Consider the following 23,401-nt stretch of genomic DNA (forward strand, 5'->3'; position numbering starts at 1 on the left):
CTTATGTGGATCGAGGCTGGAATCTGTACGTTTCACGCTTGTTCGGTCAATGCTCCTTCGCATAAAGCTTTTGGAACTCTATTAAGATTCAATTGAACTTGAGAAGATGGCCTTCTAATCTTCGCGACCTTTGGACTGATCGGGGCCATGACCTGGACATGTTGGAAAGAAAGGAATGCTGGAGTACTTTTAAATCAACACGCCTCTTTGAGCTTACTTGCACCCGAAGGTATCCAGCTTTTTAATCTCTGGCCTTGCCTCTACGGTAGCAAATAATTGGTGGAGCATGAGAAGATCCAGCTAGCACAAGGCCAAAAAAATGGACTGATTTGAAATGATGTTTGAGAAGTCTTAATTAAGCATCGGTGGAAGCATCAGGATTGAACACCATTTACGTATTTTGCCGATAGGGTGGCTCATTCAGAACTATTAAGAGTGCGCTCCAGCCTTGCAATCAGAGATCGAGCGGAGATACTAGCCTACTCATACCTTGTTGAGGGATTCAATCTGCTTCCCTTGAAAAGAAAAGTTCTCATTTTTCCTGGTTTAGCACCGCATTTGCCTAAAGAGTTTGTGTTGTTGTTTTTTCCTCTCATTATTGCTTCTTTCTCCATGATGTAATGCTCCGACTTGTATTTGTCAAGCCCCAAACCTAGCATCCAGGTCTGAGCACATGACATAGCCGTATGCTCCCTAGAACAAAGCCCTATAAAAATATGCAAGGCCTAAAAATTTATTACAATTTCAATATCATTGAACAATAATGATTCCAATTCATAACAAATAACAAAACTATAGCTAGTACAATTACAAAATTTAATTATCCAACCAGTATCAGTGATGGTCTATCGATTTACTCATCATTCCGAAGAACGATGTAGTTTGGCTATTAAGTGCAACTTACCATCATTCCGAAGTATGTCAACCATGAGACGTACACTTATTCTGCATGAGTTGCCAAGCCGTACCAGGATCTCACCTTCAGCACTAAACCAAGCAGCTATGTTTATTCTAGATGACCAATTGACCTCCAGGAAATGTTGGGTATTGCAGCACAACAATTTACAATGAACAGATACTCCATCAATTTTCCAGTACGCATCAATCACGAAAAGGCCATATGCACTAATGCTACATACTTCTTTATGGAGAATACGTAGGTTCATGCATAAAATATACATGATATGATCAAGATAAGGAGCATATGCACTAATGCTAGCTTCATGCATTAAGTGGCACAACTGATTTCTCGTGCAATTTATGGTCAAGTAGCAGTGGAAAAGAACATCGTATTGAAGTTGGGGATGAGTTGGATGGCTCAAAATAATGGACAAGAAGTATCAAAAGATCCATGGCGACCAGCTTAGTACATTAAGGAAGTCACCGATTTCTCTGTTGGCTACAAATTAATATATCTTCAGCTGATTGCCTTGATCAATGTGGTTGGTATATACAAAATTCAAATTTGTAAATGATGCACTTTTTCTTTATATCTGTAATCCTCCAAATTACTAGTTCTAACATGTTTTTCATAATATGAACCTTATGAAGATCTTAAAAGAGTCCAAGATCGAGTTGTGACGGGCACTAAATTGTTTTGAAGGAAAGAGTCGAACACGATCGACAAATCGTTTAATCACTTACATTTTTTACGTATAAAAAGAGGGCGAGGTCCTTTTGTTCTGGCCCCATTTTGGAAACTGATCACATGATGTTCTCCAATCTTATGCAAACCTACAAATCCAGCTGGATAAATGGGAATATATTGCTGAAAAAGAGAACTCCTAGCTTGACAATAGTGCAGATAATCATCTATGCCTTCTTCCAATTCTATGGCTGTTTGGTCACAGATTTGCTGTTTTGCTGGCTGATCAGAGACTGCAAGTCAATCGGTTCCAAGAATTTTTGCTTCTGAGTATCAAATTCTGAAATACAAGAAGAAACAAAGAAAAAGAAGAAGACAAATAACACCTCAGGATCCCTTATATTATATAGTCATCAACCTATTATGGTTAGTATAGCAGCTGTACACCTCAGCCTTAATAATCAAGTTACAACCAATATCCCCCTAAATCAGCCATTGAGTTGGGAAGATTGAATGGGTCCTCATGTCCGTTTACACTCTCCCTCAAACTGATGATGATCCATCATCAGTTTGCCAATATAATAGTTGTGTCGCAATGATGATTGTGCCTTAGTAAAGAAATCAGCCAGCTGCTCCTTAGATGATACATGAGGAAGAGAAATTAAACCTTGCTCAAATTTTTCTCAAACAAAATGACAATCAACTTCAATGTATTTTGAGCGTTCATGGAACACTGGATTACACGCAAACTTAACAGCACTTTCATTGTCACATAACAAAGGTGTAGGGACTCTTTGGGGAAGACAAAAATTCTTGAGTAACCTGTGGAGCTAAACGATCTCACTAGAGGTGGAAGACATTGCACGATACTCTGCTTCAGTGGAGGATTTGGATATGGTTGGTTGCTTCTTGGACTTCCAGGAGAGAAGAGAACTTCCCAAAAAAACACAATATCTTGTGGTGGATCCTTACACCCTGCATAGTCTGCATCCAAGTATGCAGTTAATAACGAAGCAGAAGTTGTGGCATACGATAATCCTATATGAGAAGTAGACCGAAGGTAATGGATAATGCGATGAACAGCCGTGAGGTGCAAACGCCGCGGATCAGAAACAAACTGACTAACAATATGTACGGCATGAGCTATATCGGCCGTGTAACTGTGAGATACACATCCACCAACAATACTGCGATGAGTCATGGGGTCAGGAAGGGGATCCCCATCGTCACGGCCATAGTTAACATTGAGTTCAAGAGGTGTAGCAACTGTTTTGGCATCTGATAGTTGAGCAAGTTCGATCAAATTATGTGTATACTTCCGCTGACTCAGAAAATATCCTTGAGAATTTTTGGAAATCTCCAATCCAAGAAAATAAGAAGCTAAATCAAGGTCCTTCATGTGGAAAGAAGATTGTAATGTGTCCTTGAGATATTGGATGCCATCCTTATTATCACCAGTAATTAAGAGATCATCAACATAAACTAAAACAAATATATTACCTCGTTGGGTGGAGGAGATAAACAAGGAACAATCATTAGGACTCTGATGATAATTTGCTGCTAGTAGAACTCCACGCAATTTTGCAAACCATGCGCGGTGTGCTTGCTTCAGACCATAAAGAGCCTTTTTGAGCTTACCCACCAAATTGGGAGCCGCATGATATCCTGGAGGTGGTCTCATGTAAACTGTTTCATGTAGGTCACCATTAAGAAAAGTATTTTTAACATCCATTTGAAAAATATCCAACTATCTCATTGCGGCAACAGCTACAAGAGTACGAATAGTTGTCATTTTAGCGACCGGAGCAAATATTTCAATATAATCAACCCCATATTCCTGATTAAAACCTTGCACCACAGATTTATGTTTCTTGGAGCGCAGGTGCTCCCAATTGGGAAAAGTATGAAGAATCTTCCGGAGTACTGAGTCTGAATGGATGAAGCAATTCCTTCTTGGAAAATTTCTTGCACTCTTCTCTCACCAAACCTCCCAACGGAGTACAGCAAATAATTGATCTCCCCCGCTCTTCTTGCCGAAGGTTGGAGTTACACCTCCCAACGGTCCAAAAAGATTATTATTATTATTATTGTTGTTATTATTATTTGATGATGGTGATAAGGGAGGCTGAAGGAGCAGCCACCGGACTTTTGTTAAGGGTCAAAAACCAAGAAAAGTTACAAAAATTTTAGCAAAGATACAAGGGAGAGGGAGAAGAGAGATATTGTAAGACCCAGCCCTCTGGCCTGGGCCATCATCAAAATAGGCCCAAAGAGAAAAAACAATCGGCACATGCCGCGCATGTGCCTAAAGAGAAAAGCACTCCAGATGGTAGTCTTCTTCCTTCTGATCTTACTAGATAGAATCCGACCCTAGGTCGGAATCCGGTCGCCCCGAGCCTATTTAGAGGCCCTCCTTGAGTCCTCTCTCATCACCCCCACCGGAGTTGTAACTTTGATCGGAGCTTACCGCCGGCGTTTCTCTTAATTCTTCATTCCAAGTGCCGATCACCTTCTCATCATTATCGCGACCTATCCTCATTAAAAAACTAGGTAAGGACCGCCCCCTTGAGCTACCCTTTCTCTCTTTTTTTCGAGGTCGTTAGGAGCTCCAACGTCAGCCGGTAATCGCCGGATTTTGGCCGAGAAGAGGAATGCTTTACTTTTTCTATTTTTGGAAATGAACCCCTCCTTCATATGTTTCTGGCTAGTTCCACCACCGGCACTTGTCACCGAGGGCTTTCTTCGCCTCCAGTGCCCCGCGGTAGCTTATGGCCATGGCTCGAGCTCTGGCTGCCTAGGTGTCGTGGATTCCACAGTTTAACGAAGGTCGAAACTCCTCTTTTCTTGACTGTCATCCGCTAGTTGCCGCCGACCATGGGTCCCTTGACCCCGGGCACCATTACAGCCACCATTTTTGCTTTGAATTCAATTGGCAAGCCGCCAGATTGCTGGTAATAGGGTCTCCCCTATTTTGATACTTCATCTGTTTTGCCAGTTGTCGTCGGGCATAGCACGCCGCCAGCACCATCGGGGTCATTGGTCGCAAGAGGTCGCCAAACACGAGCACCATCAAGGACCTTCCTTTGTTTCGAAAAGAAGAGGGAGGAAAAGAGAGAGGGCTCTTGTTCTTCTCTCTCTTGGTCTCTCTATTTTTCTTTCTTTATCACTCTTTCTCTCACTACTCATTCTCTCTCTACATGTTTTAGTGGACTAATGGCAGGTTTAGGTACTTTGTAATGTTGGGTTGAATCTTAGAGGAGTCGCGGTTAGTGTTGTGTGACTTGGAGCTTCGAGCCGGTATTCATCATGGATCCAGATCGAGTTAAAAAGAAAAGGAATGAAAAATTGTCTGAAAACACTATTAAAAATTTATGAAATATCGTACGATATATTACTCTTGAGTGGTTAAATTTCTATTAATATGTAATATACATGTGTATATTGTTATTCGAGTATTTTTGATAGTCGGTTTATCATTTCAGTAATAATTTTTTGCTATTTTCACATGTATATTATTGTGTTGGTGTGGATGTGTGGAAATTTTTACTAGACCGTAAAGCTCACATCACCTCTTTTTTTTTCAGTGTTGCAGGTCGCTTGGTACTTGGCTATAGTTGAGATCATAGGTGAAAGGATGAATAGATAGACCATCACTGATAGTGGTTAGATGATTTAATTTAGTAATTATACCGATTTTGTTAATTATTAGAAATTGAGATCATTATTATTCGATGATGTTAAGGTTGTAATAAATTTTGAGGCATAACATATTCTCTAAGGCTTTGTCTTAGGGAGTATATGGCCGTGTCACATAATCGACCTAGGTGTTGGGTTCGGGGCACGACACACTCTCTCTCTTAAATCGACAATCATTATTATTGGAGAGTACTTCATCAATTATCGCTCGTGTGTGTGTGTATTTGGTGAAAAGGGTGGTGCTTATATATATATATATATATTGATGAAAAGGGTGGTGCGCCCGAAATAAGAACCAGGTTCAGAAGCTCCTAGTACAGAGTAAAAGAGTTGCAGACCTTACAACCAAAGCAAGAGATCGTTTGAAGAGAATTGCTCACTCATATATTTTGAAGTTAAGAACTAGGACATCTGGTACTTTTCTTTCTGCTCCCTTCCTCCCTCAGCTGTTTTATCTCTCTCAAGTGTGATCTTATTAACCATGAAAGTAAGATGCATGTATGAGTTAGAAATTGAAGCAGGCAAACTCAGGTAAGATAAAATTAAATTTTGGGGGAAAAAATTCTTCCAAAATTTTCAATCATGGGTCCGGAATCAAATAAATAGGACATTCTGCTGCACGAAAGCGGACGCCTATCCGATAGAGGGCAAGTTTTCAGGATCACATTCTCAGCACCTGATTGTTGTATGGTGCACAATGACTCCAAGATGAGGAGCGGAGACCCAAAGTTTGTGCAGGACTCCCTCAGGATGATGTTAAGGTCGCATAGAGTTGTTTCAGTTGTTTAAATTTCATAGCGATCCTGGCAGTAACTAAAACGTTTTGAAGGCATCTCTCAGCAGCTCGCGGTGCAAGTTAAGTCTCCTGATTTCAATTGTAAAGAAGATGACATGGGTTGGCGAACAAGCAACAGGAACATAGAAAATGTGGGAATCAATTTACCGGATGGAAATTATACTGGGCCGAATAGGAAGCAACAGACATGACATTGCTTCCCTTTGCCAGACGAATGTCAAGGATCTAATAACCTTAATCGAATTATCTAACCATAAAAAATTCTAAGGCCTCCATAGTCGGAGAAGCCGTTCATACAAGGAGCAAGCAGCAACCAACAAGCCTCTGTTGGACCCATCTTCCAAGCATGCTCCTCCTCCTCCTCCTTGTCGCCCGAGTCTGCTCCATGTATACGCCAACTATATATTCATGCTTGCCATAAGTTTCCAATGCAATAGCATCCTCTTCTTCTGTCCTCGCAACAGCAAAAACCAGTCTGCTTGTTTCCACCTCGTTTTATATTTCCTAGACCATTCATCTGCAGCTTACGCCGCGCCTATTAGTTCATGTTCTTAACTAATTTTACTTTTAAAAAAAAGTATTAGAGACCGCTTCTGCGATCCCAAAACTGTGCAGCAACTAGAAAGCGTAGGGTGGTGCATTATTACAGAACTAGGTTTGTCGGCTATATTAGATACGGATGTTGCTGCCGATACCAAGTTTCATTAGATACGGATGTTGCTGCCGATACCAAGTTTCATTAGATGCGGATGTTGCTGGATCCTCCTGAGGCTCATTTACAGGTTTTGATGCTGACTTTGTACCCCGAAGTCTGAGAAATTCGTCATAGTTTCCTCTAAGTAGCGTGCGAGAATTCATCGGGTTCTGAGCGATGCAGCACACCCACCCTACGAGGATATTGGATGGGCTCTCTATCCCAGCAGCCGCAAGCGCAACAATCCGAGTCGTGGGTGTAGCCCAAGGTTCATACTCATGGGCCGCCCATAGCTGTTTCTTTTTTTTTTCCTGGCGGAAAGGAGGCTAGGCCACCTACTTTGATCAATATCAAGCTTGGTAATTTTCTCGAATACTCGTGAGAATCTCCAGATGCACACACCAATATAAATAATTTAAAGATAGAAATAACAAATGATCAATACTGAAATATATGCAATTATCATGAAATCACATATCAACAATCCACCATGACTCAAAAAATGGAAAAAACTTACACACATCGTATGTCAAAATAACTATTCGATTCATAGTACGTCATATATCATCAATTTAACCATTTATTCAATAATATTTTCAAATAACTTATTTGTCATTTTCAAGCAAATAATCTAGATCTAACATCAGCCATCTTTCCAACTTTGGGCCAATCTCGATCACATTTTCCGCTCGTGGCCAGGCAATCGATAGTGTTAGATCATCTGCTTGTAATGGGGCAATCAATAATACCATATTTTTAGCCTATGATGGGGCAATTGATAATAGTAATATCAGCCCAAATTCCACACCTACCAAATATTTTTATATGTACATATCCAATAGTTTATTCTCAGCTTTTGACTAATTATGACAAGGCAATCGATAGTACCATGTCCCTATCAGTGGTGAGACTACCCACAATGTCATAGTCCAGCCTGTAGCTGGCAATCTGCAATTAACATAGTTAATCTAGAGCTCACACCCATCCATCCATTTCAAGAATACATATTAATTATATAGGTTATCTGCAATTTTGAACTAAGGCACGGTCATCTTTTTTGCCTATGATGGAAAAATCGATAATGCCGCATTTTCCGTCGGTGATAGTGCAATAAATGATATCATATTTTCAGCCTATAATAGAGCAATCGATAATAAAATGATAGGTCCAAAACACACCACTCAATAATTCAGTTATGCAAGTCTCAATTATTATAGAATGCAAAATATTACATTCCTTGATCAAATGATACATTCCTATACAAAACCAGAGCAATGAATAAATTGTAACGACGAAAAATGGCCGTCGCGCGCGCGCGAGAGAGAGAGATGGATCGACGGGTCTTGGGGGAAGGGAAAGGAAGATCAAAGATGGCGGGCTCGAGTCCAACCCATAGACAGGGCGGTGCAATGGAAGAGTGGCGGTCCGCAGTGGCAGCCTCCGGAAGGCCAGTGCTCAGTGATTTAGGATGGAGAAACAGAGAAGAGGGCACCCTATGAGGGAGAATGCGATCGGCCAGCTGTCGACCAGCAGGGTCAACCACGTAGGAATTGATTGCCATGACTCTGCATCCACGAGCGTCGAATCTGGAGCTCGCGAACGAAGAGCCAATGCAAATGATTGCAAGACAAAGCAAATATATATACATGTGATATAACATCAATCGATACAAGTTCCAGACCATTTGCGATATAAGCAGCGGCACGACACTTACATAAAAGCAACTTACCATGCTAGTTTGATTTGGGAGAATTTTGTTTGCTGTAACATACCAACTTTATCTTCATCTTTGCACATCATACAAGAGGGAACACGTGAATGCCGTTACCTTCTCTACCCTACTTCGACTGGTGTGAGAATCCGCCAAATTGGGCCTATCACAAATTGAAGTTGGCAACGCCCACCGGCCTCAATACAAAGTTTCAACAAAAAAAAAGAAAAAGAAAAAGAAACAGAGGAATCGTATTCCCCTGCCCGATCCACCGGTCGTCGAGATAATAAGACTGCGGAGTCGTGGCCGGTGATGACTCAGTCGATGGTCGTTGGGTCGCACACAACCGTCATTATGACCACGGGCGGATGCAATGACTACCGAGCTCAACCCACCCAAAGCCCTCTATAAATCTCTCCTTTCTCTCGCACACTATCCACCACCGAGCTCCTCCTCCTTCTTTCTTCTCTAGTGGCTGCCATACCGCCATAACTAAGCACCGCCACCCGAAACCACTCCTTCCTTCTCTTAAAACTCCATTCTTTTATTTTTACAAACCGAGCGGTGTCGCTCGTGCTTCGCCGAAAACCGCCGTGCTCGCTCCAGATCCACCGCCTCCACCACACTACGGTACCTCCAAACATATTCCAAAATGTTATTGTCGCTGTTGCTTTTTTCCTATTATGTTATGTAACAAAATTATAAATGTCAGGAGTGTTAAAACAAGTGTTATATAAAAAAAAAACTAATATGATGTATATGTATATAAGAGAAGTGGGTAATTAGTCGGGATCCCATCAAGTCAATTATAAAAAACCTTAAATCCAAACAAATAGGAAATTTTTAAGTGATTGTAACTTGGGTGTACACTTGAGCCATTGATGGCCGTGTCCAAGTTGATTGTCAATTTTATGGGTATTGGCGCTTTTTTCGTCTCGTTTAGGTATGCTGTAGAGCTTGCTGGTAGACTTCCATTCAGATGTATGCAGCATATCAACTTAAAAGTGATTAAAGAAAGAATGGAGACTAATATGAAATGAGACGTCTTGACCTTTAAAAACTTTTACCATATTCATATCGCCATCAAAAAAAAAGAAATGCAGTACATGGCTATAGTAGATGGATGTAGCACTAGGCTACGATAGTAAAAGCTAAAGTTACTTCTACTTCTAACATGGAAACCAAAGTAGACTAAGAAAGAAAAAATGCATTGAATTGATTGTTGAAAGATTATTACAAAGTATAATTTTAACTTATTTATACTCACATATAATAACTTCACATTTCGACTATTGCCATCATGTTTGGCCTCCACTCCTCGTGGTTTTGATCACTAATGCCAGCTACCCTCCATTACACATATTCGTCCACACAGTTGCTCCACAACTGTTAGCCGGTAAGCATATCTTTTCGATGTTAGCTAATATTTACCGTCTCTTTATTTCGGCCTAAGACATGGATTTGTGTTTGGGATTATCTCTGAGACCGCTTCAGTCATTTTGATCTATTCCCACATATTTCGGCCTACCTTTGCCTGAATTTTTCTCCTTCGACCTATACCTCCATACTTGATGAATTTTATCATGAGGTCCAAAATCAATTCTTAGGGACTCAATTGAAGATCCATACTATTAATCATAACCCATACTACTAAAAAAATTTAGCAACAACAAATTTAGATGCACCCTGCCAACCCCTTTTTTTTTTGGTACAACGGCAGTTCACTCCTGCCGTAGGTAGATGCAACCAACAAAATTAAAAAAAAAAAGAAGATAACACAGAGGGTGGGGCACCGACACATGGTCGCCTAGTTGAAGCCTCCAAAATGGTGGGCTGCGAATGAGGCTACCCAATCAACCGCGCTATTCACCTCCCTGTAGGCATGTACGACCCATGTTAGACCACCATCGTCCAAGAGTATGTAGACATCGCGGAGTAACAAGCTGAACCTCGTATCGAGCTTCAGATCCTAAATCCACTCAATCATCGATGCCGAATCTCCCTCGAGCAGGGTGCGGTCCGCACCCAGCACCTACCATGCATAGATAACTTTCTTCCATGCAGCCCTAAGCTTAGCACCGACCACAGACGTGTCGAAGACTTGCCATCCCCCAGCCGCTATCAGACAAGCATCATGATCTCTGATAACAAAGTCCACACCTCGGTGCACTTTTCCTCGCCAACACTGCCGTCGAAATTTACCTTGAGAAAACCAGGTGGTGGGGGCTCCCATGAAACGAGCATGGTCCTGGGCATTGCATGAGCAAGAGGGGAGCTCTAGATTTCTCCAGCCAACCCAGGGACGATTGCATAGCGCCACGAATAATCTCCTCCACATGTAGAAGAGTCCTCTCTGCTACCGACCTCGGGTGCACTCTGCTATCGACCTCGGGTGCACTCTGCTGCCCTTGAAGATCCAGGCATTCCTATATAGCTAATAGTGGTAAGCTAGATAGACAGCCTTGATTTCGGATGCCTCCAGGTCCGGCCTCCTCACTGAAGTCTCAAGAAAGAAAGTCGGCGGAAAAGAAAGTCAAGCACTCCTCCCAACGAGAAAACCCTAATCTCTCCACCCTTGCTCCTCTCCCACGTCTCTAGTCGAGCACTCCACCTTCCTTTCCATCTTATCATTTTTAGTCGTAGTCGGGCTTCGAGATATGTCTATTTATAATTTAATATTTTCTATATCCAAGTCCGATGGATGATCAACTCTATTTTCTACCTTCTAAACAACAAATAAATTAAAATAAAATAGGGCAAACAAATAGACGAACAAGAATCACCAAAGGAGGCCCGATGAGCTTATCTCCTTCTAATAATATAATATAAAATTGAGGTTATGGATATTAAAAAAATAAAAATTTATTTTATTGTTTGATGAAAAAATAGTTTATCTATTTTTTTAAAATAGATAGAATTTCCCTTTTATTTTATAGATAAATCGGAAAGCAGATCAACGTCAGTGTAAGGTTCACCGAGCAAGGAACGGCCTAAAAGATTCCCGGTAAGCCCACTCCCGAGCAAACTTTATTGATTGGTGGACGCCCCCTCGATGCGCGGGTTCCTCGCCACGCTCCGTGCCTCGCCACGCTTCAAGACAAAATGACCTCGACACCCCTCACAGCCCTCTTGTTCCGCGCCGGCGTTTCCAGTAAATTTCGGGCCCCATGTAGGGGCTCATGCGTCTACATGGGGGATAGGATGCCCTCATTGCTTTTTTTTTTTTTCCCCCTCCCATCAATCAATCAATCAATCCATCCATCCAATCCATCACCGCTCGCGATGGGGTTGCAGCAAAAGGGCTCCCAAGAAAAGAAAAACAAATAATACTCGAGAGAGAGAGAGAGAGAGAGAGAGAGAGAGAGAGAGAGAGAGAGAGGTTGTACATGAAAGACGGTAGGTACATGGATTCCCGGCACCGTTCTGTCCAAAAGTTTGAAAGGCTGTAAGTTCCGTCGCTTCCTCACCAAAAATAAGTTTATAGATAAGTTTTATAAAAATCACCGCCATCGCTCACCTCGACTGGGCATCAACCCAGCAGAATGATCGATGCCGAGAAAATTTGTTGAATTTCGATGGTTGCAGCTCGTATCGTATGAATAGCCGGTGATAATGTCCACAGCCAAACAGACGAGCACTCCGGCCTAATTTGCCTCACGATTCGCACATTTCATGATGGAATCGCGGACTCGGGAGCGAGGACCGTCCATGGCGCGCGTCACGACCCGGGCCCGATCATGCAACTAACCGGGTTCCGACACGGCGGCAGAAGACGGCAGGTAACCGTCCGATAAGCGGGAGGCCAGCTTATCGACCGATTCCAGGTTGGGTGGAGTCACGCATGTGGTCAGGACTCAAGGTCCAAGTTAATGGGCCCGAAAACCGTTTGCCGGAGAGCACAAAAACGAAGGGCTGCGGCTTTCCGCTGCTAATCACGTTAATTAAACTGGGGCATTGTATTATTATAATTACATGCTATTATTCATTCATATCAACATCAAGGAAGAAAGGCGTCGGCTCTTCCATCTTCTTTTCTTTATTTTATCACTCTGGTGCGAAAAATGCAAACCGCTCCCGTTCTGTCTCCCTCCTTCTTCTTTCCCTTTTCTTTTTATCCATAAATAAACCAAATTCCGAAAATATCTAAATCGCGGTCGCTTCGATCACGATCTCTCGGGCGGCGTCGATGGAGGAAATGTATGGGATGCACTTCGTGGCGGCGGCGGGAGGCGGACTGGTGTCGGCGGAGGAGCTTCAGTGCTTGCTGGCGGCCGCCGGGGACAGGGCGCCGCCGGCGATCGCGGAGGAAGGAGGGCAGGAGATGGCGGGGGACATGAAGGCGCGGATCGCTTCCCACCCCCGTTATCCCAAACTCCTCGAGGCCTATATAAGTTGCCAAAAGGTAGTCTTCTTCGCCAAGAGATTCAAAAGGAGGGAAAACAAGGATCCGTTTCTTCTTTGCTTGAGTATATATCCAGAAACTGTCGTCACACATCCTTTCCTTTCTTATTGGCTGTCTTCTAACCTTTTCGTTTTTTCCCCGCCTTCGATCTTCGATCAGAGACTTTTCGCTGACTCTTTTGCACCTCTGGATTAATTAGGGTTCTAGGTATTCTCCGGTCTATTGTTTTTCGAAAACAAACAGAAAGAGGACGAAAATAAAGTTATTATATTCTCTCTTTTTTTGCTTTATTTTCATTTTTTAAAAAAATTTTCTCTTCTGATCGGACTTGTTTTCTGCATCTTCCACGATAAAAAGGAGAGAAGAGTTCATGATGTGTTTGTGTGTGTTTTTATACTTATATTCTCTCTGAATCAGAATTGTGATTGTCCTGCTCGATTCTTGTGGGACGATGGAGAAACTCAGTTGCTATTTCTCTCTGCAGCCACTGCCTCACTATCTTTTCCATGCTATGTACATGTACGTATACAGGTGGGAGCGCCTCCGGAAATCGCGTCTCTCCTGGACGAGATTCGGCGGGCGAACGACACCGCCAAGCGGAATGCCGTCTCGAGCCTCCTCGGAGCCGATCCCGAGCTCGACGAGTTCATGGTCTCTTCTTCTCTCCTTCTCCGAACCATCTTCCCCTACAAGATATATAGGGATGATCAATTCATAGGATATGACCATACATATTTTATAAAATCCTCCAGGAGACGTTCTGCGACGTGTTGGTAAAGTACCGGTCGGACCTGTCCCGGCCGTTCGACCAGGCCATCACCTTCCTCCACACCGTCGAGCGCCAGCTCTCCGACCTCGGCAAGCCTTCGACAAGCACCTCCCTGCCCTACGTCTCCGGTACCACCCCAGGAAACCCTACTGCCTCCCTCTCTCTCTCTCTCTCTCTCTCTCTCTCTCTCTCTCTCTGTGTGTGTGTGTGTGTGTGTGTGTGTGTGTGTGTGTGTGTGTGTGGGCGCGCGCGCGCATATGTGTGTGTGTGTGTTTGTTGTTTTGTTTATTTTGCTCGGAGAAATGATCGAGCATCATAGCTTCCGTGGTGCATGCTAGAACGAGCTCGCGCACGTTAGCAAAAAAGCAGGGAAGGCCAGAAAGACGCAGGACGGTGGTCATGGCCGCCCCCGCTGCCGGCGGGCCTGGGTTTTGGGTCGGGTGAGACGGTTTTCATGGAGTTCCTTCTTTCCTTTTAATTGACCAAAAAATAGTAAAAGAAAAAAAAAAAAACAAGAAGGGAACGAACGAACGAAAGAAAGAATAATCAGAGGGACGTGTCGGCTGGCTGTGGTTATAGTAGTTTCAACAAGTGGGGATCTCTTAAGTCTGAAATCTCTCCCGTGTTCCTCTCTTTCACCCCCACCTGTGGGAGTCCCCGTTTCCCTCACTGCCTGCATTGCTGCCTTCCACTTCTTTTCACCCTTCTCCTTTGCTTTGTCAGTATCGCTTTTCCTCAAAATACATACCTGCAAAGAAAGCCTGTGGTTCCATATTTTTCCTTTCTATTTTCCCCCTCTCTGGATATTTTCATACATAGGTTCCGTTGGAGTATTTGTTTTCTACTCCGATCTATTATGCAAGGTCTTCTATAAAGAGTTCGGTTTTGCCGAGGGAACAAAGGGGGTTCTTCTCCTAGGTCCGAGTTTCAACGGATTACGTCGATGTAGGGATGATGATGCCTTTGCCTGGACGTCGCGTTGGAAATTGGGGCAATGGGATCCTCGGGAAGGTGCCATCTTCCCGAGATTAATCGGCGAAGGATCGACCATCATATTCATCTATGGGCTGCAGTTAGCAAACCAAGCATCATATAGTATTTCTTCGATGAAGGCAAGAACCTCCTAGGAAGTCGTCCAATCTTCTAATTGCAATCTATTTTAACTTCCTTCGTGAATACCGGCATGGCGACAATTGCGTTAATAACACGACGCTCCAATACGGGTAGGTGGCTTTGGTTGCGCTCGTGGTCGCGAAGCGCATGACTTAACCCGGAATTGTCTTGTCTTAAGTACTACTTTGCTGCTCGACAGACTTGCATCTTTGGCCTGGGTTGGTTTTGAATCAGCTGGATTAGTTCGAACTGCTGCTGCTTTCTCGGAAAGAGCCATGGGTGACGAGTTGGACTCTCGGTCTAAACTATTATATGCTTATTTTGCATTACCAAGGCTCGAGTACGAAGACAGATAATCAAATCTCTGATGCTTATCGCGCGGGTGGTGAGTTGTTTATTGCTAACCGAATTTTTGTCGCTGTCTTATGCAATATTTTTTTCCCCTTCCGTCTGCCATGCTTTTAGACCAGTCCTCCTTCAGCAGAGTTGTTTCTTTTAATTATTTTCTTGCCTCATGGTGATGCTTTCGCTAAGCCATTGCCTCCGGTGAATGGTTCTGTGTGGTTCGTGCAGTCGATGCTCTTCCATGTGGTGGGTAAATGTAGACGGAAAAATTGAAAACAAAACCACCTTTTCCTGCTGCCCTGCCTTTAGGTCTGGTACGCCCCGTTGTGCTTGTCTATAGTTGTTTGCCTAGATTCCCCCCACCCCGTTGTGCTTGTCTATAGTTGTTTCCCCCCCACTCCTTATTATCAGGGAATACGTACTGAGTGGGAATGCTTAATTATCAGCAAAAAAAAAAGCCTTCATGGAATCAAAAGATGTATTGCTTTGCTGCCTAAATTTTTTGATTTGATCACTCATATAACTTTTGGTGCGTTTGATAATTGCGATGTTCCAGACTTTTTTATGTGCAAGTTTCGTGCCACACGGGTGCCCCAGCTAATAAGATCGTACAAATGCTGGAAATTTCAGGTGGGTCGCTGCAGGTTTGGTCTGGTTCAGTTTTCTTAGTATACATTTCCTGTAGAAGGATGGTACTTTACGAAGTCTAGTTGTCTGAATCAAGACAGAGACTGGTTGAACCTATGAAAAATAGGTTCTATGCTAAAGCTAAAAAAAAAAAAAAGAATAGGTTCTATCGGAAGTGCGATGTCATAAACAGCAAACATGTCAAGCATTTAAATGTTGCCGCCAATGGATATTTCATGTTTCTGCGACTTTCTAATCTGTCATTTTCTATTTTATCGTCGCGGATTTTTTTTGCATTGTATCTATCTCAGATTAAAGAAGAAAGATATAAATTCTAATCAGAAAAAAAAGAAGTTACTGATAAAAAAATTAAAAATAAAATTTATGTAGAAGTCAGAATAAAATTTATGTAGAAGTCAAAGTCTGGTTTTTGTCCGGCTTTGAAAATTTGTACTTTCTTTTAATTAGGAGGAATCCAACCAAATTTTGGTCGGATTTGACTAGCTCAAAAATAGTAGAAAATTTGTTATAAAGTTATATGATACGTTAAAAATTTTGATCTCTTCTGATCAGAAAGAAAATCCGGCATAATTTAAAAAGTTATATCTTTATAAAATAGTAGAAAATTTGTTTTTTTTTTAACTAAAGGAATCTGATTCAAATAAAGAGAATCTCACTAGTTTAAGCAGAAAGTATATGCTATATATGGTTTTGGAAAAGAAGAACAAAGGGAGTTGAATGGAAAAACATAGACTCTACTTTCGATACTCTAGAATCCCAACAAGTGGATTAAAAGCAAAGAACTAAACCTTATTTTCTACCTATGATGTGTACCGCAATATATGGATCATAAACAAGCAATAAAAGCAAATGACTTGTAGGTCTGCTTTCGAAAATTGTTATTGTCATTTTATTCGAGAGAATCAAGTTTAAGAGATTGAAGGAATACCTTTTTTCTCCCCAGTAGGATCAGGTAACCACCATCTGGTTTTTGTTTTTGTTTTTTTTAATGGTTAGAATTTTCATTGGACGGGTAAACTGGGGCTAGCCCCCATGACAATACACGTTTCCTTAGCAATGAGATGTCCTAGGTTCCATGTTTGGGCTGGTGTGCCCAGGTAACTGCAGTGGAGGCGGGTTCTCTCTCGCTCGCTTGCTCGCTCGCCAAGTTCTTGGTTGTTGGAGGAGTGATCGGTTGCTTGCTGAAGTGGTGGTTGGTTTTACCTAGCTTTTCAATAGGCCTATCAAAGAGCTAGCTTGTCGATTTTGAAATACTTTCTTAGCAATAGATTGGCAATGAAAAGAACACGGAAGATCGAGATAATGATAAAAAGGCACTATAGTTCATGATGCTGCAACTTCTCTATCTAGTTCCCCGGTGATAAAAAGGCACTATAGCTCATTATTTTTAGCTTTATCTTTTGCAGTAGAGCTTATGTTCTTACGTGCTGTTCGTCGTGATCTAACGAAGCATTAATAGTTTGTTCCGGAGCTATGTGCGGTGCCGGTGGGAAATTAAGAGAGTGCATGATGGTGGTGGGGGAGGCCTCCGCAATTCTCGCCGGTCCTCTCCTTGACCGTGGGGCGCCCTGGCCCCTCCATCCCCCAGCCGCTATCAGACAAGCATCATGATCTCTGATAACAAAGTCCACACCTCGGTGCACTTTTCCTCGCCAACACTGCCGTCGAAATTTACCTTGAGAAAACCAGGTGGTGGGGGCTCCCATGAAACGAGCATGGTCCTGGGCATTGCATGAGCAAGAGGGGAGCTCTAGATTTCTCCAGCCAACCCAGGGACGATTGCATAGCGCCACGAATAATCTCCTCCACATGTAGAAGAGTCCTCTCTGCTACCGACCTCGGGTGCACTCTGCTATCGACCTCGGGTGCACTCTGCTGCCCTTGAAGATCCAGGCATTCCTATATAGCTAATAGTGGTAAGCTAGATAGACAGCCTTGATTTCGGATGCCTCCAGGTCCGGCCTCCTCACTGAAGTCTCAAGAAAGAAAGTCGGCGGAAAAGAAAGTCAAGCACTCCTCCCAACGAGAAAACCCTAATCTCTCCACCCTTGCTCCTCTCCCACGTCTCTAGTCGAGCACTCCACCTTCCTTTCCATCTTATCATTTTTAGTCGTAGTCGGGCTTCGAGATATGTCTATTTATAATTTAATATTTTCTATATCCAAGTCCGATGGATGATCAACTCTATTTTCTACCTTCTAAACAACAAATAAATTAAAATAAAATAGGGCAAACAAATAGACGAACAAGAATCACCAAAGGAGGCCCGATGAGCTTATCTCCTTCTAATAATATAATATAAAATTGAGGTTATGGATATTAAAAAAATAAAAATTTATTTTATTGTTTGATGAAAAAATAGTTTATCTATTTTTTTAAAATAGATAGAATTTCCCTTTTATTTTATAGATAAATCGGAAAGCAGATCAACGTCAGTGTAAGGTTCACCGAGCAAGGAACGGCCTAAAAGATTCCCGGTAAGCCCACTCCCGAGCAAACTTTATTGATTGGTGGACGCCCCCTCGATGCGCGGGTTCCTCGCCACGCTCCGTGCCTCGCCACGCTTCAAGACAAAATGACCTCGACACCCCTCACAGCCCTCTTGTTCCGCGCCGGCGTTTCCAGTAAATTTCGGGCCCCATGTAGGGGCTCATGCGTCTACATGGGGGATAGGATGCCCTCATTGCTTTTTTTTTTTTTCCCCTCCCATCAATCAATCAATCAATCCATCCATCCAATCCATCACCGCTCGCGATGGGGTTGCAGCAAAAGGGCTCCCAAGAAAAGAAAAACAAATAATACTCGAGAGAGAGAGAGAGAGAGAGAGAGAGAGAGAGAGAGGTTGTACATGAAAGACGGTAGGTACATGGATTCCCGGCACCGTTCTGTCCAAAAGTTTGAAAGGCTGTAAGTTCCGTCGCTTCCTCACCAAAAATAAGTTTATAGATAAGTTTTATAAAAATCACCGCCATCGCTCACCTCGACTGGGCATCAACCCAGCAGAATGATCGATGCCGAGAAAATTTGTTGAATTTCGATGGTTGCAGCTCGTATCGTATGAATAGCCGGTGATAATGTCCACAGCCAAACAGACGAGCACTCCGGCCTAATTTGCCTCACGATTCGCACATTTCATGATGGAATCGCGGACTCGGGAGCGAGGACCGTCCATGGCGCGCGTCACGACCCGGGCCCGATCATGCAACTAACCGGGTTCCGACACGGCGGCAGAAGACGGCAGGTAACCGTCCGATAAGCGGGAGGCCAGCTTATCGACCGATTCCAGGTTGGGTGGAGTCACGCATGTGGTCAGGACTCAAGGTCCAAGTTAATGGGCCCGAAAACCGTTTGCCGGAGAGCACAAAAACGAAGGGCTGCGGCTTTCCGCTGCTAATCACGTTAATTAAACTGGGGCATTGTATTATTATAATTACATGCTATTATTCATTCATATCAACATCAAGGAAGAAAGGCGTCGGCTCTTCCATCTTCTTTTCTTTATTTTATCACTCTGGTGCGAAAAATGCAAACCGCTCCCGTTCTGTCTCCCTCCTTCTTCTTTCCCTTTTCTTTTTATCCATAAATAAACCAAATTCCGAAAATATCTAAATCGCGGTCGCTTCGATCACGATCTCTCGGGCGGCGTCGATGGAGGAAATGTATGGGATGCACTTCGTGGCGGCGGCGGGAGGCGGACTGGTGTCGGCGGAGGAGCTTCAGTGCTTGCTGGCGGCCGCCGGGGACAGGGCGCCGCCGGCGATCGCGGAGGAAGGAGGGCAGGAGATGGCGGGGGACATGAAGGCGCGGATCGCTTCCCACCCCCGTTATTAGATTTGTGTCGCGTTCGCTCTCTCTCTCTCTCTCTGAGGTGGACTGGCAAAGTATACCAGATTATGCGCGTCGAAATAATATTCTACATAGGAAGCATTATTGACGCAAGGTATATTCTGATCTAATGCTCTTTCATATCTTAAACGAAAATTGTATCTGATGGCTTGATCTGCGCGCGTTGGTCCGGTTAAGAGGTGCATTCTGAAAGACCGGAAATAATTTCATAATTATTGATGAGTAATAATGGTAGGTTTTGTGATAAATTTGCTTTAATTAATTAATCTCCAGAAAGAGTCTTTTTCTGTCACGTGCGCAAGTTTTGTTGATATGGGCGCTTATGTTTGGATGGCATGTTTAAAAGTGCGTATTTTTTATAAGAGCAAACTATTCTTCACAGGGAGTGTTTTCTTATGAGACACTCACAGATAGAGAAATAGGTGAAGGGAGATACGCGATCATTAATTTCAATATGGAAGCTCTTGGCAGATGCTAGGAGACTTGCTCGAAGGGTTTTTCCATAAATGAGAGAGATTGTTGTTTTATTCATATGGATCGCTGAAAATCAAAAGAAACCGGACACTGGAGAGGGACCAATGCCAGCACCGCCGCAAAAAAAAAAAAAGAAGAGGGATACAGATGAGTGTTTGCGGTGGATTCTGTCCGAGGTACGCGCTCCAATTATGGGGACCGACTATGGATGCACTATTATCTGTTTCGTACGTGGAGAGATAACATCGACAGATTTGTTTAATTTTTGCTACTTTCATGGTGGGAAAGAGTGAGGGAGGGTTCGGTGGCTGGATTGAGTGAGGTGGAGGGTTTCTCATATACCGCTTTCAAAACTCAAGGATCTGAATCCATAGTCGATCTTATATGTACAAGCGTACGTGCAGCCAAGCCAAAGATTGCCCCTCCAAACAAGTTGTTTTTCAGTTCCAAAGTCGATCTTATATATGTGTGCTTCTGTATTCAGCTGAATTGCTTCTTTTTGCATCTCAAGTCGACCTAGACGATTCTTTCTTAGCCATGCTAAGCAAGTAATGTGTCTCATCCGAACAGACGAGACTGCTGGATCATCGGAGGAGGAATTCAATGGAGGGGAAGTAGAGGTTCCGGAGTTACACTCAAAAAGTGAAGATAGAGATCTCAAGGACAAGCTTCTTCGCAAATACAGCGGTTATCTAGGCAGCTTGAAGCGGGAGTTCTCAAAGAAGAAGAAGAAAGGAAAGCTACCAAAGGAGGCACGGCGGAAGCTGCTTGACTGGTGGGAAGCGCACTACAAATGGCCATACCCAACAGTAAGTATGAGCATCTTCTTGTCAAGCACTGAAACTGAGACTGCTTAAAAACATACCTGTGGTGCAATATGGCCGTCACCAAGGAGTTGTGATGAGAAATAGGGTTACCAGCTTGCATATTTCCGAGAATATGCGGGGCCTATATGTTTAACATAATGTTGAGTTAAATATATAAGTCCTGCATATTTCTGCGGGCTTTGTTCTAAAAAAAATGTGCGGCCATGTTGGAGTGCAACAGATTGTCTATTGCCAAATTTAACATGTGAAAGTACCAAAGAATTGTATCTATGGAAGCAAGGGCAATAAACTAGTTTGATCTGTTTTGCTTATAAAATTCAGGAAGCTGATAAGGTTGCGCTGGCCGAATCAACGGGACTGGACCCGAAGCAGATAAATAACTGGTTTATAAATCAGCGGAAGAGACACTGGAGACCGTCTGAGAACATGCCGTTTGGTGTCATGGAAGGCCTCCCTGCACCCTTCTATGTGGATGACTGAGGCCATGTCGATTGAAAGAAAAACTGAGGTGCTTGACTCGCAACTCCACTAATTTCTCGCCGGGGATGATGTCAAGGTGGCACCATCCTCGATGATGTAATTAATGATTCCCAAAGACAATCATATATTTGACGGGGACGTTGCAACTGCATTGCAGGTTTGATTAAGATATTATATATTGATCCCAACTGGCTTACTTGCCCCTATTTTTCAGTGTTTAATATCCTCGAACCTGCCTATGGTTTGGAGGGGTCTATTGTTCTGCAGTCTCGTCTAATGTTTTGGACGTTTTTCTCTTCTGATTGTCTAATTTTTGGGTACATTGTTCGCTCGTTACACACATCAGTCAGCTCTCCGGGGTGTTATTCCACTCATTTTGAACTTAGACGGCTCTTTCAATAGGCAGCGCAGGTCCTATAAATTGGGGATATTACTATTAGTTGATTTTCTAAATTTCAGTAGACGCCTGTCGATTATTAAAGCAGCATTCGTTGAGTTGGCAGAATTCGAATTGGCATCATCTAATCATGCTACCTCGCCCGCTTTCTCAAACCGGACCCAGATTTGGAATGCAAGCGCGTCCTCCAAGGTCCTGACGCGTCTTTGAAGATGATATGAGCCGAGAGCTGATGTAACGTCTCACTAATTTCGTTCGTGCATCGACAATGCTATCACTGTCCGCGTGCATGCGGTGGACAGGCATCACTTAACTCGTATTATTATTATTATTATTATTATTATTATTATAATAAGAGAGAAAAGAATATGTGATTGATAATTGCATCGCGTCGTAAAATGAAGGGAAAAGTAATTATACTAGATTTTAGTGGTGGAAGTGGGGCCGTTTAATTTCTTCGATAATTAAGATCCTATAGTTAGCATTGGCTTGATGCACAGCTGCAGTTGCATGTCATCTGGAATATGTTAAATATAACTTATTTGATTTAATGACATAGATTGAACATTTGCGACCAAAGATTGAACGTTTGGAGACTGCAGAATGATGATGCGAATTGTCCTATTTTCAAGTAAAAAGCTGTCAGGTCATAATCTCAGGAAACCTATTGTGAATGAAGAGATTGCATGCGCATTAGAAGATAGATGCATGTCGGAAGCTCGGAGTTGATGGATGGTTTTTCTATTTACTTTTGTAGTTAAAATTTCCACAATGAACAAGAGCACGAGCAAACTTCGGCTGCTGGTTTTGGCTTATGAGGAGCATTGCTTAGAGGAGATCCCGGACAGTGTTTTGGCATGCTCTTTCTGATAAAGTTCTGGAGCATTATAAGAACAAAAGAGCTTGAGAATGAGCACACTGAAGGAATCTCATGAGCACATTGAAACTGATTGAAGGCGAGACATTGAAAACCTTAGCATGTTGATGAAAAACTGATTGAATTGTTTCCATCATGTGCCGCAGAGGGCAGAGATATCACTTATGAGGGCAAGACATTGAAACTTTAGCATGTTATGTAATTGGATGCCATGAATGGCAAGACTTTGTGTTTCTAGCTAGCTTGCCATTGTCAATTGGTGGTTGTGGTTTTTTGGTACGGAATTGGTGGTTGTGGTTATTTGTTGCATTTCAGTTCAGCTCAGCACATTTATTTCCATACGGTGTTATAGTCTTTTCTTGCCCCCTTTAAGCAGAGATGGCTACCATCCACATTTATGGCCAAATAGCAAACACCATCACTTAATTGAGAACATAGACTATGTTTTCAGTATGATCAGTATATTACCTCCTGTGCACGCAAACATGTACCAACAGTTCAAGCTGTAGGCTCAAATCCAGCACTTGCGTTCTCTTGAATTCGATTCAATGTAATATAGCATTATTTGTTGTTGGTTTTTACAGCTTTCTTATTGTCCTTTTTAATGAATATGAAACATATGTAAAATTTAGCATTATCTTAACAATTGGTTTCATACATTGCCCATATTTGTCAAATAAAATTTTCAGGTTTCTATATGCGTATCCTTTCTGTCCTTTTTAATGGATATGAAACATATGT

The 23,401-nt window shown here is 42.7% G+C and overlaps 1 protein-coding gene across 1 annotated transcript; it reads left to right on the top strand.

The window, feature by feature from the left end:
- Window positions 1-12,475: 12,475 nt before the first annotated feature.
- Window positions 12,476-21,599, top strand: LOC120107555 (homeobox protein knotted-1-like 6). Its single transcript, XM_039120873.1, has 5 exons — window positions 12,476-12,884; window positions 13,416-13,535; window positions 13,637-13,781; window positions 20,650-20,888; window positions 21,228-21,599. Exons 1-5 carry the CDS (start codon window positions 12,669-12,671, stop codon window positions 21,384-21,386), a joined length of 879 nt encoding a protein of 292 aa, XP_038976801.1. The 5' UTR covers window positions 12,476-12,668; the 3' UTR covers window positions 21,387-21,599.
- The last annotated feature ends 1,802 nt before the right edge of the window (window positions 21,600-23,401 follow it).

This window comes from Phoenix dactylifera, unplaced genomic scaffold (genome assembly GCF_009389715.1).
Source record: "Phoenix dactylifera cultivar Barhee BC4 unplaced genomic scaffold, palm_55x_up_171113_PBpolish2nd_filt_p 000900F, whole genome shotgun sequence".
Taxonomy (NCBI): domain Eukaryota; kingdom Viridiplantae; phylum Streptophyta; class Magnoliopsida; order Arecales; family Arecaceae; genus Phoenix; species Phoenix dactylifera.